Raw genomic sequence first — 13779 nt, forward strand, 5'->3', positions numbered from 1 at the left:
TAGATAAACATCAATTTTTATGTGTCACGTGGTATGTTGAATGCAGCACTGGCTCAAATTAGATGTTTGTGAAATCAAGATACCAAGTCTATGGTTTTATATGAATAAGAAACTCAAGTTACAGATATTGACAAGCTAGAATATAAAATAAGAAGGTCTTATCTTTTCTATTTGCTAAGATATTGCTTAATAAATCAAACACAGTGGAACTCCGCTCACCTCTTTCTATTTTTGGAAACACTCCCTTATATACACTTACTTCTATATTTGACATGAATAACCAATCAGAAGCTCAGAATGTCTCCCTAGTGGTTTTTTCAGCCTTTCTAATCTTTCTTCTGAATCAAGATTTCAATAAGGTAGGTTGAGTCTTTAGTCTACTTGAAATTTCACATTTTTTTAGACCCAAATACAGCTTAGTTACCTAGCTTGATAAATTATAGTAGAATTCTATGGTATTGATGTAGTAATTTAAGATTTTTTAGTTATTCAGAAGTATATATAAAACCTAAAAAATGTTTTTGTTTCATATCCACCATGTGCAAATTTTTTAGAGACTTAGCAACCTATGTCAAGCAGCAACCAAGTACAAAGGTCGCAACTAGAAGAGATAATTGTTTGCTTTACTTCTTTATTTACTGTTCTATGTTTTAGTGAAGTGTTAGTGTACTATCATAAAACATGTTTACATTGCCTATATGTCAACAACAAATTATGAAAAATTCAATGACGAGGAACCACTTTGAGACGGCTTGAATGGGTAATGAAGAAAAACTTTAATATAAGTTTAACATAACAGCAAATGTACAACATTTCGACAAGGTTTTATCATCAGCAAGTATTTTTGCTAAGAGCAAAACAACATTGGAATAACATTGAGTTTAATTGTTAAAAGCTGTACCACATGATTTCTACGAACTTTTAACAACTGGTGGACTTTGATGTATTTACCAAATAAAACTAAAGTCTTTTTCCATCATTACATTTTATAATTATGACTAATTTTCCCCCACTTTCTTTTGGTGTATTTTTTATAGCATTAAATATTTTCATTATACAAAATATAAGAACAACAATTTGTATTTATTTTATTCATACACAAATATTAATTTTTTTTTCCTTAGCTAAGATAATTTTAGTGTTGCCACAACCTGTTTCTAGAGCTTCAAATAAAACCTCAATTGGTGACAAATTAAAATAGTTTCATTAGCACAAAGAAAGTATAATTATCAAACTGACAAAAAAACGTTCTTTGCACTCAAACTTAACACATACCTGAGGCACAGCTATTGCTGTTTGAAAAAGCTCTATTAAATTCTCGACCTGTTTCCATCATGTTGTTGAAAAAGACTGAGCTAAGCCGCTTAATAAAAGGAACAGTAGCACCTTCCATTTTTTTCTGTTTCATTGAATGCTTTAAGATAGCACTGCGATGTTTCAAAAACAGGTTGCAAGCCTGGAAAAAAGGTTATATCAATTTGAATAAAAAAATACACCTGTATTGAATTTTACTTCTGAATGTTTGTGTTATTTTACTCATCACAAAATAAATTTCATGATGCAAATGGATGTACAGGGTATCCCAGAAATATGGAACCCATATGGAAATATACACACAATGTATTATTAATTTATTTATTATTCAAATTGCATGCTATTAACAGCCATACACATCAATTCATGGTATACCGTGCCATAAGGGTATTTTATTTCCTGAAATATGTACAACCGACATTAGAAATATGTTTAACTTTATCCAGACTTCTGGGACACCCTGTATCGTAGTAAAGGTTTACCATAGCTTTATTTTTAAACAAATTAGTGGTAAAGTTACTTAGCATGTATATATATTTAGAATGATGGAAAAGAAACCTTCAGATATTAAATTTAAGATTTTAATGATAGACATATATATATATGTTGATTTTCAGCAGACATTTTTGATGTAGATGCCTCAACATAAAGCATTACAATGAGAAATATATAACTTTGAACATAGAAAGGTATGTTGGTAAAACAGTTTAATAATCTGATTAGCTATTTGAGAGATTATTAAATAAAGCATGACAACAATGGACAAAAACTCATATTACACTGCTTGTTGGGTTCTAGAGGAACTACATAAACATAAAACCACAAATAAAAGTCCAAACATTATAACCAAACTATTTCTTGATGCACTATGCACATACATAGATAAAACCAAAAGTTACAATATTTTGCCACAGCATTACTAATTTTCCCAGTCTGAGCTCTGGTCTTCAGCATTAACCCTTTCCAAACTGGTCACGGGTCAAAGACCATGTCATCAAATTTGTTGCTTGCATTCAAAATTTTATTGAACTACTATTTTATGAATCTACGTCAATAAGTTTGGTATCAAACTGTAGATTATAATTAAAATCTTAATATTACACTTTATTTAATTTCTTAATTTTAAAGTAAATATTAAAAAAACACAGCTAAACATCAATTTTTGTGTATCACGTGGTATGTTGAATGCAGCACTGATTCAAATTAGATGTTTGTGAAGTCAAAATACTAAGTCTATAGTTTCTTGCTAATTAGAAACTCAAATTACCGATATTGACAAGCTAGATTATAAAATAAGAATGTCTTATCTTTTCTATTTGCTAAGACATTGCTCATGTAATAATTCAAACACAGTGGCACCCTGCACACCTCTTTCCATTTTTGGAAATGCTCCCTTGTATACACTTACTTCTATATATGACATGAATAACCAATCAAAACCTCAGAATGTCCCCTAGTGGCTTTCTCAGCTACTTTCAAATATAAAGTCGTTATATCTTTCTTTCAATACAAGACACCATAGAGGTAAGTTGAATCTTTAGCCTGCTTGAAATTTCATATCTTTTAGACCCAAATACAGCCTTGTTACTAAAATTGATAAATTATAATTGAGTTCTATAGTATCAATATGGTAATTTATAATTTTTTGGTTATTCAACTGAATGTATAAAACATAAGAAAAATTATTTCGTTTCATATCCTCCAATGCAAAATTTTTAAAGGCTTAGCAACCTACATCAAACGGCAACCAAGTACAAAGGTCATAACTAGAAGAGATAATTGTTTGCTTTTCTTCTTTAGTTACTGTTTTATCTTTTAAGAAAAATACGTTTAACAACTTATTTCTAAATAGCAATAATTTATATACATATATAATGTATAAAAATTGAAATGTGACTGTATTTTACAAAGTACTAGTCTACTAAAACACAGACAAGACAGGTCACTTTGTAAAGACCAAAGGTCAGTTTTATGTTATTGGTTACAGTAACATAAATGCATGTGTGCCGCATCATTGTAGCTTCTGTATTGCTAGCCAGACACGGATAAAAGGTCAATATAATAAAAATAATAAATACATATAAATGTATAATGTTATGAGATTTAAGATATTTCATCTAAACATTTATGTTTTCGTGTTGTAATCTGTGTTCATTCTAGAATGAAAGAGGCATAATTTATATTTATTTCCTAATTTTTTATGGTGGTTATAAGACTGATCATAACTTCTAAACCCGTACAGAGATTCCAGAAAATAACAGATAATATGTGAGGTTTTTTCTTAAGAAACGTTTGATAACTACCTGGACATTATAAAGATTTTCCATGTGAAATTTCAAAATTTTCTGATACATGAAACTATTTTTAATCTTAAAATGAAAATTACTTTGCATGATAGATAGGCAACATGTGAAAAATAAAACATAAAACAAAAACATTCTTCAGTTATAAATAAGACATTCCTGGTACATATACAAGTTTTCTACAATATCATAGCAATTAATTATAAATAACAACTCAACCTACAGCAACCATACATGTCAAATGTAAAAGCATTGTTATTATTTTTTTCCAGAACTTATCAGCAATGACATTTTCAGTGCCAGTGATAAGGAGAAAAAACATACTTAAGATATTAGTTTAAGAAAAAAATTACTGAGCTTCAAATATTTGTGTACCTAATTTTGTTTTACTGGAATAAGCTGCTATAGTATTTATATGTATTTCACATGTTAATAAAATTAGAAATATCCCAAATAAAATGAATAGTACAATCAAAAGAGCTAAAATGGGATATAGCTAAAACCTTGTTTTAGTGCTTGTTTTTTCTAACCATTTCCCATATTATTCATTTTTATTTTACTATTTAATATATGATATGTATAATGTTGTTTTGATGAAATAACTTACCAATAATTAAATTATACGACTATGACATTTAAACAAATATTTTCTCCTAAAAAGTGTAAATAGCTATACAAAGACGTTTTTGCAATACACAAAACTGTAAAGTAAATTTAGATGTCTTTGGTGTGCATCGTAAAATGCAACTACTAAATAAAATAAATACATAATTTATTCAGCAGTGGGAGTTTCCTATCTATAAATGAGTTTCTGTCTTCGGAATTTTGGGAGAACTGTGAAAAGTTAAGAGGAATATGAATATTTCTTGTATTATTATAATGCAACCACAAGGTGGCAAATGTCATTTCTGTTAATTCACATTTATTTCCATCTTTTACACCCACATTATCATTGGCTGCGTAGCTGTATGATGGAAGTCTTGTCGTGCCGGTTTTCTTGAAACACAGAAATCACACAACCCTCACTGAAAAATCTTTGAAAAATAAATGGTGTTTGCAGTAATGCAAATAAAGATATTCTTTAAATAGGCCGTATGGACAGTGGTTACAGAAACCTGATATTCCTGGATATTTATGTATTGTCTGAATTTTGAAGCAATGACAAAATGTTCTTCATAATTAATTTAACAAAATAATTCCTTTGAACTTCAAATATTTGTAATATTTGTTGAACAAAAGAAATACATAATAAAAAGTGGATAACCCAAATAAAATGAACATAAAAACAAAACAGCTCAAACTGGATATGTTTTAAACCTTGTTAGTGCATTTAATTAGATCAATTACCATTACTTCAATTATATGATTATCAAACTTAAGAAATACTGCTTCAATTTAACTTTATTCCAAAAAGAGTAACTAACTTTATAAAGAAGTTTTTGCAATACACAAAAAGCTGCGAGATAATTTTGATGTCTTTGGTGTGCATAATACAGTGCAGCGTTATTGTTCTGAATAAAACAAATGTAATGCATAATTTACTTGTCCTATGTATACATACTCATCTTCAAAAAACACAGATGAACCACAAAACTAGAGAACATCTCACATACCTGTGATGACTTTCCTAGTTTGATAAGTAAGCCAACAGCTCTACGGGCAGCTCTAGGTCCACCTTGAAGAGACCGATCTGGGCTCACCCGAAGTTCATTCATGAGCACATCTACAAGGTTCTTTATCCTCCTCTCTATTCTTGTTCTATAACAGAATTTAATATTAATAACAATGGCTACACATCATTTCATTTGTATTGAACAAAACAAAAATACCTTAATAGTTGTGGAAGTCAAATACAAAGATATTCAGAAAAAGTAAGAGATACGTTTTAAAAATATATACCTAATATAAGTGTTTTACAGCAGTTGGCTAAAACAATGAGCTAAATAAACATATTATAGTTACCAATATAAATATCAGACACCTGGCTTAAGTAAAAAAAAGAAAAGTGTGGTTGGCAATACAGTAATAATTATTAATACTACTGGTGGCAGCAAATGCGTTAAACAGAAATCAGCCCCCCCCCTAAAAATTACACGTGAATATTAATAAGATTATCATAAATATATTATTGTCGCTCACACAACATTAATTTTTATTTACCTGATTTCTTTCACAACTGCATGTTTAGTTAGTTCCAAGAAATGTTCATTTCCTAAAAATAAAATAAAAAGTTTCAATGAATAAGGAAAAATTTTACTTTTTTCCCAGTTCTATCAGTATCCATTTTTTGTTTTTTTGTAATCTCTTACTTTTTGTCAGTAATGATTTCTTATTAAGATAGTCTTCCATATCAGTGAAAACAGAGCCTTGTTATTTTATTGTTCTAAATATCAAAATATGCTGTTTTGTCATGAAGTTCATTATTGTGTATTAACAATATTTAGTAGATCAAGGGTGCTATGGTGAAGACATTTGAAAGCCAATCTCTTAAACTTTTTTGGAACATAGCACTCAAATCTGTTAAGGTTATCATTAATGTTAATTGTAGCCATTTTGTATTGATAATGAAAGTAATACTAACTTTAGATTAGGCTTAGAAGATATTAGTTTGACTATTATACTCCATTTGCAATTCACCATTTGCAAGTACATTCTATTTTTATGAAAGTGGCATCTAAAGACCAATTATTTGTCACTTCTTTTGTACCTCTAAATTAAAGTTAATGACTTTAAGTGTGAAGATAAAGTAATGATAAAATAGTGTAATATATTTAATTTTCAAACATTAGGCTTAAAGGAGCTGCCAACAGAGCTAGTTTTACTTAGTGTTGTTTATTTAGTCCCAATTTACAATGGTTAATAGTAGTGTAGGTGTTAAGTATTCAAAGTTTTTAAAGTGTGATGAGTGCAAGAAACAAGTTTTACTTGGGAACTCAAGACTGGAATGCACTTTTAAGAAAGCTAGTAGTGAAGATGTGCAGCTTGTTTTTAGTTTGCAGATTGGAGATAGAGTAGATGCAGTATATATATAGAGAAATGTAAACTATGAGAAATGGCAGCAAGATTTCCAGAGGGACTTAAGTTTTTACATGCAAAGGATATAGTAGCTAATAATGACTTTCAGGAAGTTAAAAACTTTAATATGTAGATGTAGTGGATTTGACTGAAGTAAGCAGACTCTGTTAAGTAACAGCTTTCAAAAGGGACAGATAAGGATGGGAACAAAAAACGTAGAGGTTACAGTTATAGGTGATTCTTTGGTATGGTATGTGGATAGGATAAGCTGTAGGATAAATACGGAGAAAAGAATTAGAATATGCTATCCATGGAAAGGGGTGGAAGAGGCAATTGACAGAGCAAGTGATACAGTAAAGAGTTCGGATAATGATGCAGTCTTTGTTGTGCACATATGGTTAATGATATAGAAAAGAATAACTCAGAGGAGCTAACTAATAAGTACAGGACATTGACAAAGTAATTTAAAGAAATAGGCTATAGCTTACTTGTGTTATGGATAATGCAGAGACTTAAAGTGCAAATGACATTATAATTAGTGTACAAACAATGTACAGAAGTAGTTTTAGGGTAGGATAAATTGTTATTATCATAATGCTAGAAGAATAAGAAATGAAATGGATGACTTAAAAGCACCAGTTGGTATGGTGGATTTTGATATAATGAAAATAACTTAACCTTGTTAAATGTGGACAGTTTGAATTTCTGTTAATGAATATAGCAAAAGAAAGCTTTTAATTAGAAGCTGTTATAGACCACCAGATGAAAATGATGAAATTAATTTGTAAATACAGTGAGATAAGGAATTCAACTGTTAATGAGGTTATAATTATGGGAGATTTCTGTTTTAGACAAGGAAATGTTAAGAGTCAAATAAAATCACGAGGGAGAGAGATTTTTAGAAATCATTTATGGTGGTTTTCTTCAAATGGTCAGATAACTTACTAGGAATAAAGCTATTTTAGGTCTATTGCTAACTTCTAATACAAAAATAGTTTAGAGGGTGGAGATTGGTGAACATCTGAGTGCAAGTGATCATTTCTCAATTAGATTTGATGTTTTACTGCATATGGAGATCAGGAATAATGAGCTTTTGGTTACAACTTTCAAAAAAGCAAATTTTGGAAGGATGTGACCAGAATTACCTGTTGTAAAATGGAAAACTGAATTAAATGAAGATACAAATTAAATATGGAAAATAAATTAATTAATTTTTAAATATTCAAAATAGGCCTGTTCCTTATATAACAAAAAAGGTGGCTGTAAGTAAAAAACCAAACTGGCTTACAATTGGTATAAAGGTTAAAATTAAATAAAAGCATTATAAAATTAAAAAGTATAAATTTAATGGTATGATGGGAAAATTAACAGGATTATAGAAGGCCATGAGAAGTGGTCAACCAGGATATTGAAAAGGGTATTCAAAATGTTTGGCTGAAGATGTAAAAGTTAACAGTACGAATTTCTTTAACTCTTTCCACATTAGGTAGGGCAATGTCACCAACATTGTAACTATCAGAGTTTCTATACTATAACTTTTAATATACATTACAGGTCTTTCATAAATGAAAAATCAGATTTTTAATTAAGTATTTTTTACTAAAGATTTGTCTGTGGAATCAGTGTTGACTGTTCCGAGTGTAAATTTATTTTTCTTACTAAGTTTCAAAATATTTTTCTTCATTTAAAAAGTTTCAATTTCATTTGTGTAACGTCTAAAACCTCTTAACTCTCTCAACATGGGCTCAGTCAATTTGACTGACCATGTGACCTCTTTGTACTTGTTTAAAGTCTTTATAGATTTAATACTTCTAACTTTCAATATAGTGTGTATATCTTCACGAAATTTGGCAGTCTTTTAGTTAACATTATGTCTTTCACATATAAAAAATATTTTTTTTATTGAAGTATTTTTAATAAACTAAAATAAAGAATTGTCCATGAATACATTGAGCATCTGTTTTAAACAGTCCGTGTGCAAAGTAATTTTCATGTTCAGATTAAAAATACTTGTACTCAAAAATCTCAAATTTCATTTGTTTAACTTTAAAAACCATCTAAATACATTTCAAACGTTTTTTTTTTCAGTAAAACATTATATTTTATCTGTTATTTTCTCAACCCTATCTCTATACAGGATCAATCAATTTCACTGACCTCATAACCACCAAAGAAAAAAAAAATAACAAACCTAAATTTTTCTTTTTTCTTCTAGAATGACTTCAAATTGTAACATGAAACTACATTAATTTATCCTAAGTAGCTCTAAGTTTGTAACAGTATACAACTATTTATAATTAAGTTTTATTCTTTTATTGTCTTTTGAACCATGTCTAACTACTATCCACCCCATAAGTTGTAAAGCACTTGGGAAACGTACAGCTCACGTTATGCTAACAAATTACATTACCCACGAGCTGCTCGCATGTGTGTCTCGTGAAACATTTTTATCATAATATTATTATTATTATTATCTATTTTACCTAATCTATTCTTAACAAACCTAAAAGGATTTCTATTTTTACATTTTAGTTACTTTTATAATTATACATAAAGGATAAACAAGAAAATCAAGAAATAAAATAATGCACCAAAGAATATGGACTAAAAACATTCAAAAAATAGACAAGTTCCTTTACCTTTCCAAATTTTTCTGGCTTTCTATGTCACAAGAGCCACTGCAAATTTATCCAAGCTAGTCATTAACTTTCTCACAGGAACGATGTTGGTACTCTGAGTGAAATTGACATCTAACTGTTCAGAACATAACATTACACAATATGTCATTTGACAGATGAAAAAACCTTGACTTTCTATTGGTTATAGGTAATATATAATGAAACGTAAGAGAGAACTATCAACAAATTCTGAAAGAGAGGATATGACAGGTGATTGTGGCAGGAGGGGTCTGATTTTCTATTTGATAGCTCTGTAACCAAATAAAATTGAAGACTATAAAAATTATGGTTTGTCTGAGCAATAACAATTTTACAGAGAGTAATTTACATTTAATTTCAAACTTTTTCTAGGGGTGGTGGATAAAACAGAGATGATGACATGCGAAGAGAAAATATGTCATGTAGGTCACAGTAGTGGAAATTCAGGATTTTTTATATTGCCTTGTAAAATTAAGAACAAAAACTTGTATACTATTAAAATATGGTTTATTAGCTAAGATTTTATGCTATTCTAATTGGTATAACATAGACAAAAAGTAGTTTAATGAAAATTTTGAATGCAAGACACTAAAACCTTGTGTCACGTGCAGTGAAGGATACCCTTGGTGATAGGGTTAATCCAATGTTAACATGTTATAAAAAGTTATTACTGTAATGACTTCGAGTAATGATCTTTTACTGAATCCTTTTCTCATCAAATTGTGTTAAAGGGGGGTTTTACTTTTTGATATGTAAGTTTGTTTGCCCTAGGAAAACCTTTGTAGAAAAGGAATTATCAAAAATCCAGATTAATTTACCTAACATTAGATTGATCACTATAGGACTTCACCAGATAATTTCACTTATTGACTGGAGAAAAAACAACTTTGGGACAAAAAAATAATTAAATTTGGTATTATATGTATCAAATGAAAATAATCCACTAGTCAGCAGTTGAAATGCAACCATCCTACTGAACTAGGTCTGTTAGTTTACATACTATAACATTACTATATTCAGTCTAAGTAATAACAGGATAGGTATTATTATTCCTTTTTTTTTTTTTGAGGATGGGGTTCATTTTGTTTGTTGGGAAGCACAAAGCTACACAATGAACTCTCTGTTTTTTGCCCACCAAAAGTATCAAAACCTGATTTTCATCATTATAATCTATTCAACTTACTGCTAAGCCAGCTGAGAAAGGGGGAGGGCAGGGAATATGCTTGTAAACACATAATTTGTTGGTGTGTTTCTAAATGCTCAACAAAAAACATTTGGCAGATTTTGATCACACTCTTCTGAAAAGTATGTAATGTTTTACTGGAAAAGGCAAACATATGCTATTCTTTAAAGTTTGTTATCAATAGTTCTTCAACTTCCAAGAGGATTTATGCTTCTTTCACAATATTCCACTCATTGGAGTTTTAACTGTTTATCTATATTGAAACTTCATGAGATGTACTAGAGTATCCTTTTTCTGTGTTAAGAAACTGTACAATACCTAGATTTTAATTTCCTAATCAATCAATGTAAAACATGAAAAACTAGCTAGGATCAAAATAGCTGCAAAATGAAACTTAGTTACTTCCACCAGCAGTATCTTGTCAATATATATATATATATTATACTCTAAATTTTTGGATAAAACACTTTGACAATACCTTTTTTGACAAGGTTAACAGCTTCTTCAAAATCCCGCTGAGCAATACATACATCCAAATTTTCTGGAAGTTCAACTAACCAATCTGGAATTACTTCCTCCCTCTCCACCTGGTAACCTTCTTCAGACTCTTCATCTTCAAATGCTACGCACAAGAATAAAAAACAACACATAAATATATTAAGCTACATTTCTCCCTTCTCTCTGTATTGTTCATTTCTCAATTTCAAAATATTCAGTGAAAGCCTTATATTACTGGGGGGGGGGGGGATTTTTCATGTCTTCTCCAGCACTGAATTGACATTGATATGTTTTCACATTTTCCATAACATGTTCAGTCAGTAAGTTACTATGCCAAGATATCTCGCAGGAAAATAAGCATTTTAAAAATAAACATACATTAAGGTATACTTGTAATTTATGGGTTTTAGTGTAATTTACAAACAATTGTTATGAACCTATAATTCATTAGCTTATAAATGAAAATATTTGGTCTACATTATGGAAGTGATCACTGTGGGGTGTTTTCAAGGACTTGAAACTTAGCCTTGGCTTAACTCTCTCAATACAGGCTCAGTCAGACTGACCACATGACCTCTTTGTACTCATTCAAAGTCTTTATAGATTTAATACCATTAACTTTTAATATTGTGTGTATAACATTCAGTAAACATTATAAGTGGTTCATGTACAAAAAATCATACTTTTTGGAGAAGTATTTTTAATAAACTTAAAAAGGATTTATCCATAAATATAGAGTATTTGTTTTGAATAGTCCGTGTACAAAGCGATTTTCATGTTAAGATTAAAAATACTTTTCTTCATCGCAAAAATCTCAAATTGCATTTGTGTAATCTTTAAAACCTCTTAAATACATTTAAAAACGTTTTTCTTCAGTAAAACTTTCTATCTTCTCTGTTATTTTCTCTACCCCTAACTCTATACACGGTTGGTCAATTTAATCAACCTCGTAACCACCAAAAAAAAAAAATCTAAATGAATCTAAATCACCTTTTTTTTTTCTTTCTATAATGACTTCAAATTGTAACATAAAATTACATTCAGTTATCCTAAGTACACTATTGAATTACATTACCCATAAGCTACTCTGAGCTGCTCGTGTACGTGCCTTGGGAATTTTTTTTTTATATTATGATTTATTTTACCTAATCTAACCTTAAATAACCTAAAGAGATCCCAATTTTTACATTTTAATTACTTTTATAATAATAAATAACGAATAAACATCAAATAAAGTACTTACTCATGTCTTCTTGCTGTCAACTGTCGATGACACTTAACCCTACTTTTATATACTAATGGTAGTAATGCACAAACTAATTTTTATTTACTTAAATAATGCACCAAAGAACATAGAATAATAACATGCAAAAAGCAGACAATTTCCTCTAACTATGCAAAAAAGCAGTTACAAATTCACCCACGCTAGTTGTTATCTTTTCCATGAAAACGAAGCTTGTACTAAAAGAGAAATTGACAATTTTCTGATCAAAACACAATGTAATATAATACAGCATGTGATAGATGATAACCTTGGCTTTCTATTGGTTATAGATAATACAGAATTAAATATAAGAGAGAACTATTAAAAATCCTAAAAGAAAGGATGTGACAGGTAGGTGTGGCAAGAGGGATCTGAATTTCTATTTGACGGCTCTGTAACTAAACAAAATTGAAAGATATAAAAATTTTGGTTTGTCTGAGCAATGAAGATTTTAGAGAGTAATTTATGTTAACTTTCCTATTTATTGGAGGAGTGATGAATAAAATAGAGAACATCGGATGCCTACAAAAAATGTGTCACCTTTCTCACAATAAGTGAAATTCAAGATTTTTTTAAATACTGCCTTATATAATAAAGAACTTGAAACTTATATACTATTAAAATATGGATTATTAGCTATGATTTTATGCTATTCTAATTGGTATAACATAAACACAAAGTAGTTTAATAAAATTTTGAATGTAAGCCACTAAAACCTCGTGACATGCACAGTAAATGATGCCTGTGCAGATAGAGTTAAAAGGCTCCCTGGATGCCCTTGAAATATAACCTTAGGTCATAAGGCTCCCTGGATGCAATCAAAACCTGACCTTGGGTCAAAAAGCTTCCTGAATGACCATGGAACCTGACCTTGGGTCAAAAGGCATCTTAGATGCACCTCAAACCTGAACTTAAGTTAAAAGGCTCATTGTATAATTACCAGAAAGTGTTCTTGCACTATCATTAAAAAATTAAGTGTGTATTGCTAACTGATTTGAAAATAAAGCTACACATCTGTCAGAGATTTTCCTTTTAACTAACACGAACTCTAACAGTTCCAAGTTTTCTGTAATTTTATGGTTAACAGAATTACAGCAGTATACTTGGATTCCAAATTGTTTTAGGAAAAATATGTATTTTCTTTTATAACCCTTCTTTATATAGTAAGTGTAATCAGTGTATTCTGGATCACTGGATATTTGATTTTGTGGAACATAGGAATAGCTGGGTACTTCTTAATGAGAGAGAGAATGGAATTGAGTGCTTTAACTCTTTCAGCACAGGCTCAGTCCCTGGGACTGATCTCGTAACCACTTTGTCCTTGTTATAGTTTTCATGCTATAACTTTTAAATTAGTAAGCGTATGTTAACAAAATTTGGCAGATTATCAGTAAACATTACAATACTTTTCACAAAATATAAATTATTTTTTATTAAGTCTTAAGGTTTGTAAAGCAATGTTTTTCTCATGTCTTTTTTTTTCTTTTTGCATGTTACCTATCCAACATGCAAAGTAATTTTCATTTTAAAATTAAAAATAGTTTT

General features: G+C 29.7%; 1 protein-coding gene across 1 annotated transcript in view; it reads right to left on the minus strand.

Moving 5' to 3' along the window:
• LOC106467564 (exocyst complex component 8-like) overlaps positions 1 to 13779 on the minus strand; it is a 47101-nt gene that overhangs the window by 12377 nt on the left and 20945 nt on the right. The window contains exons 7-10 of the mRNA XM_022395762.1: positions 10951 to 11094; positions 5778 to 5829; positions 5231 to 5375; positions 1276 to 1456 (exon numbers count right to left, since the gene is read on the minus strand). Coding sequence (XP_022251470.1) covers positions 1276 to 1456; positions 5231 to 5375; positions 5778 to 5829; positions 10951 to 11094 — 522 coding nt within the window. The remainder of the gene's footprint in view (positions 1 to 1275; positions 1457 to 5230; positions 5376 to 5777; positions 5830 to 10950; positions 11095 to 13779) is intronic.

This window comes from Limulus polyphemus, unplaced genomic scaffold (genome assembly GCF_000517525.1).
Source record: "Limulus polyphemus unplaced genomic scaffold, Limulus_polyphemus-2.1.2 Scaffold2662, whole genome shotgun sequence".
Classification (NCBI taxonomy): Eukaryota; Metazoa; Arthropoda; class Merostomata; order Xiphosura; family Limulidae; genus Limulus; species Limulus polyphemus.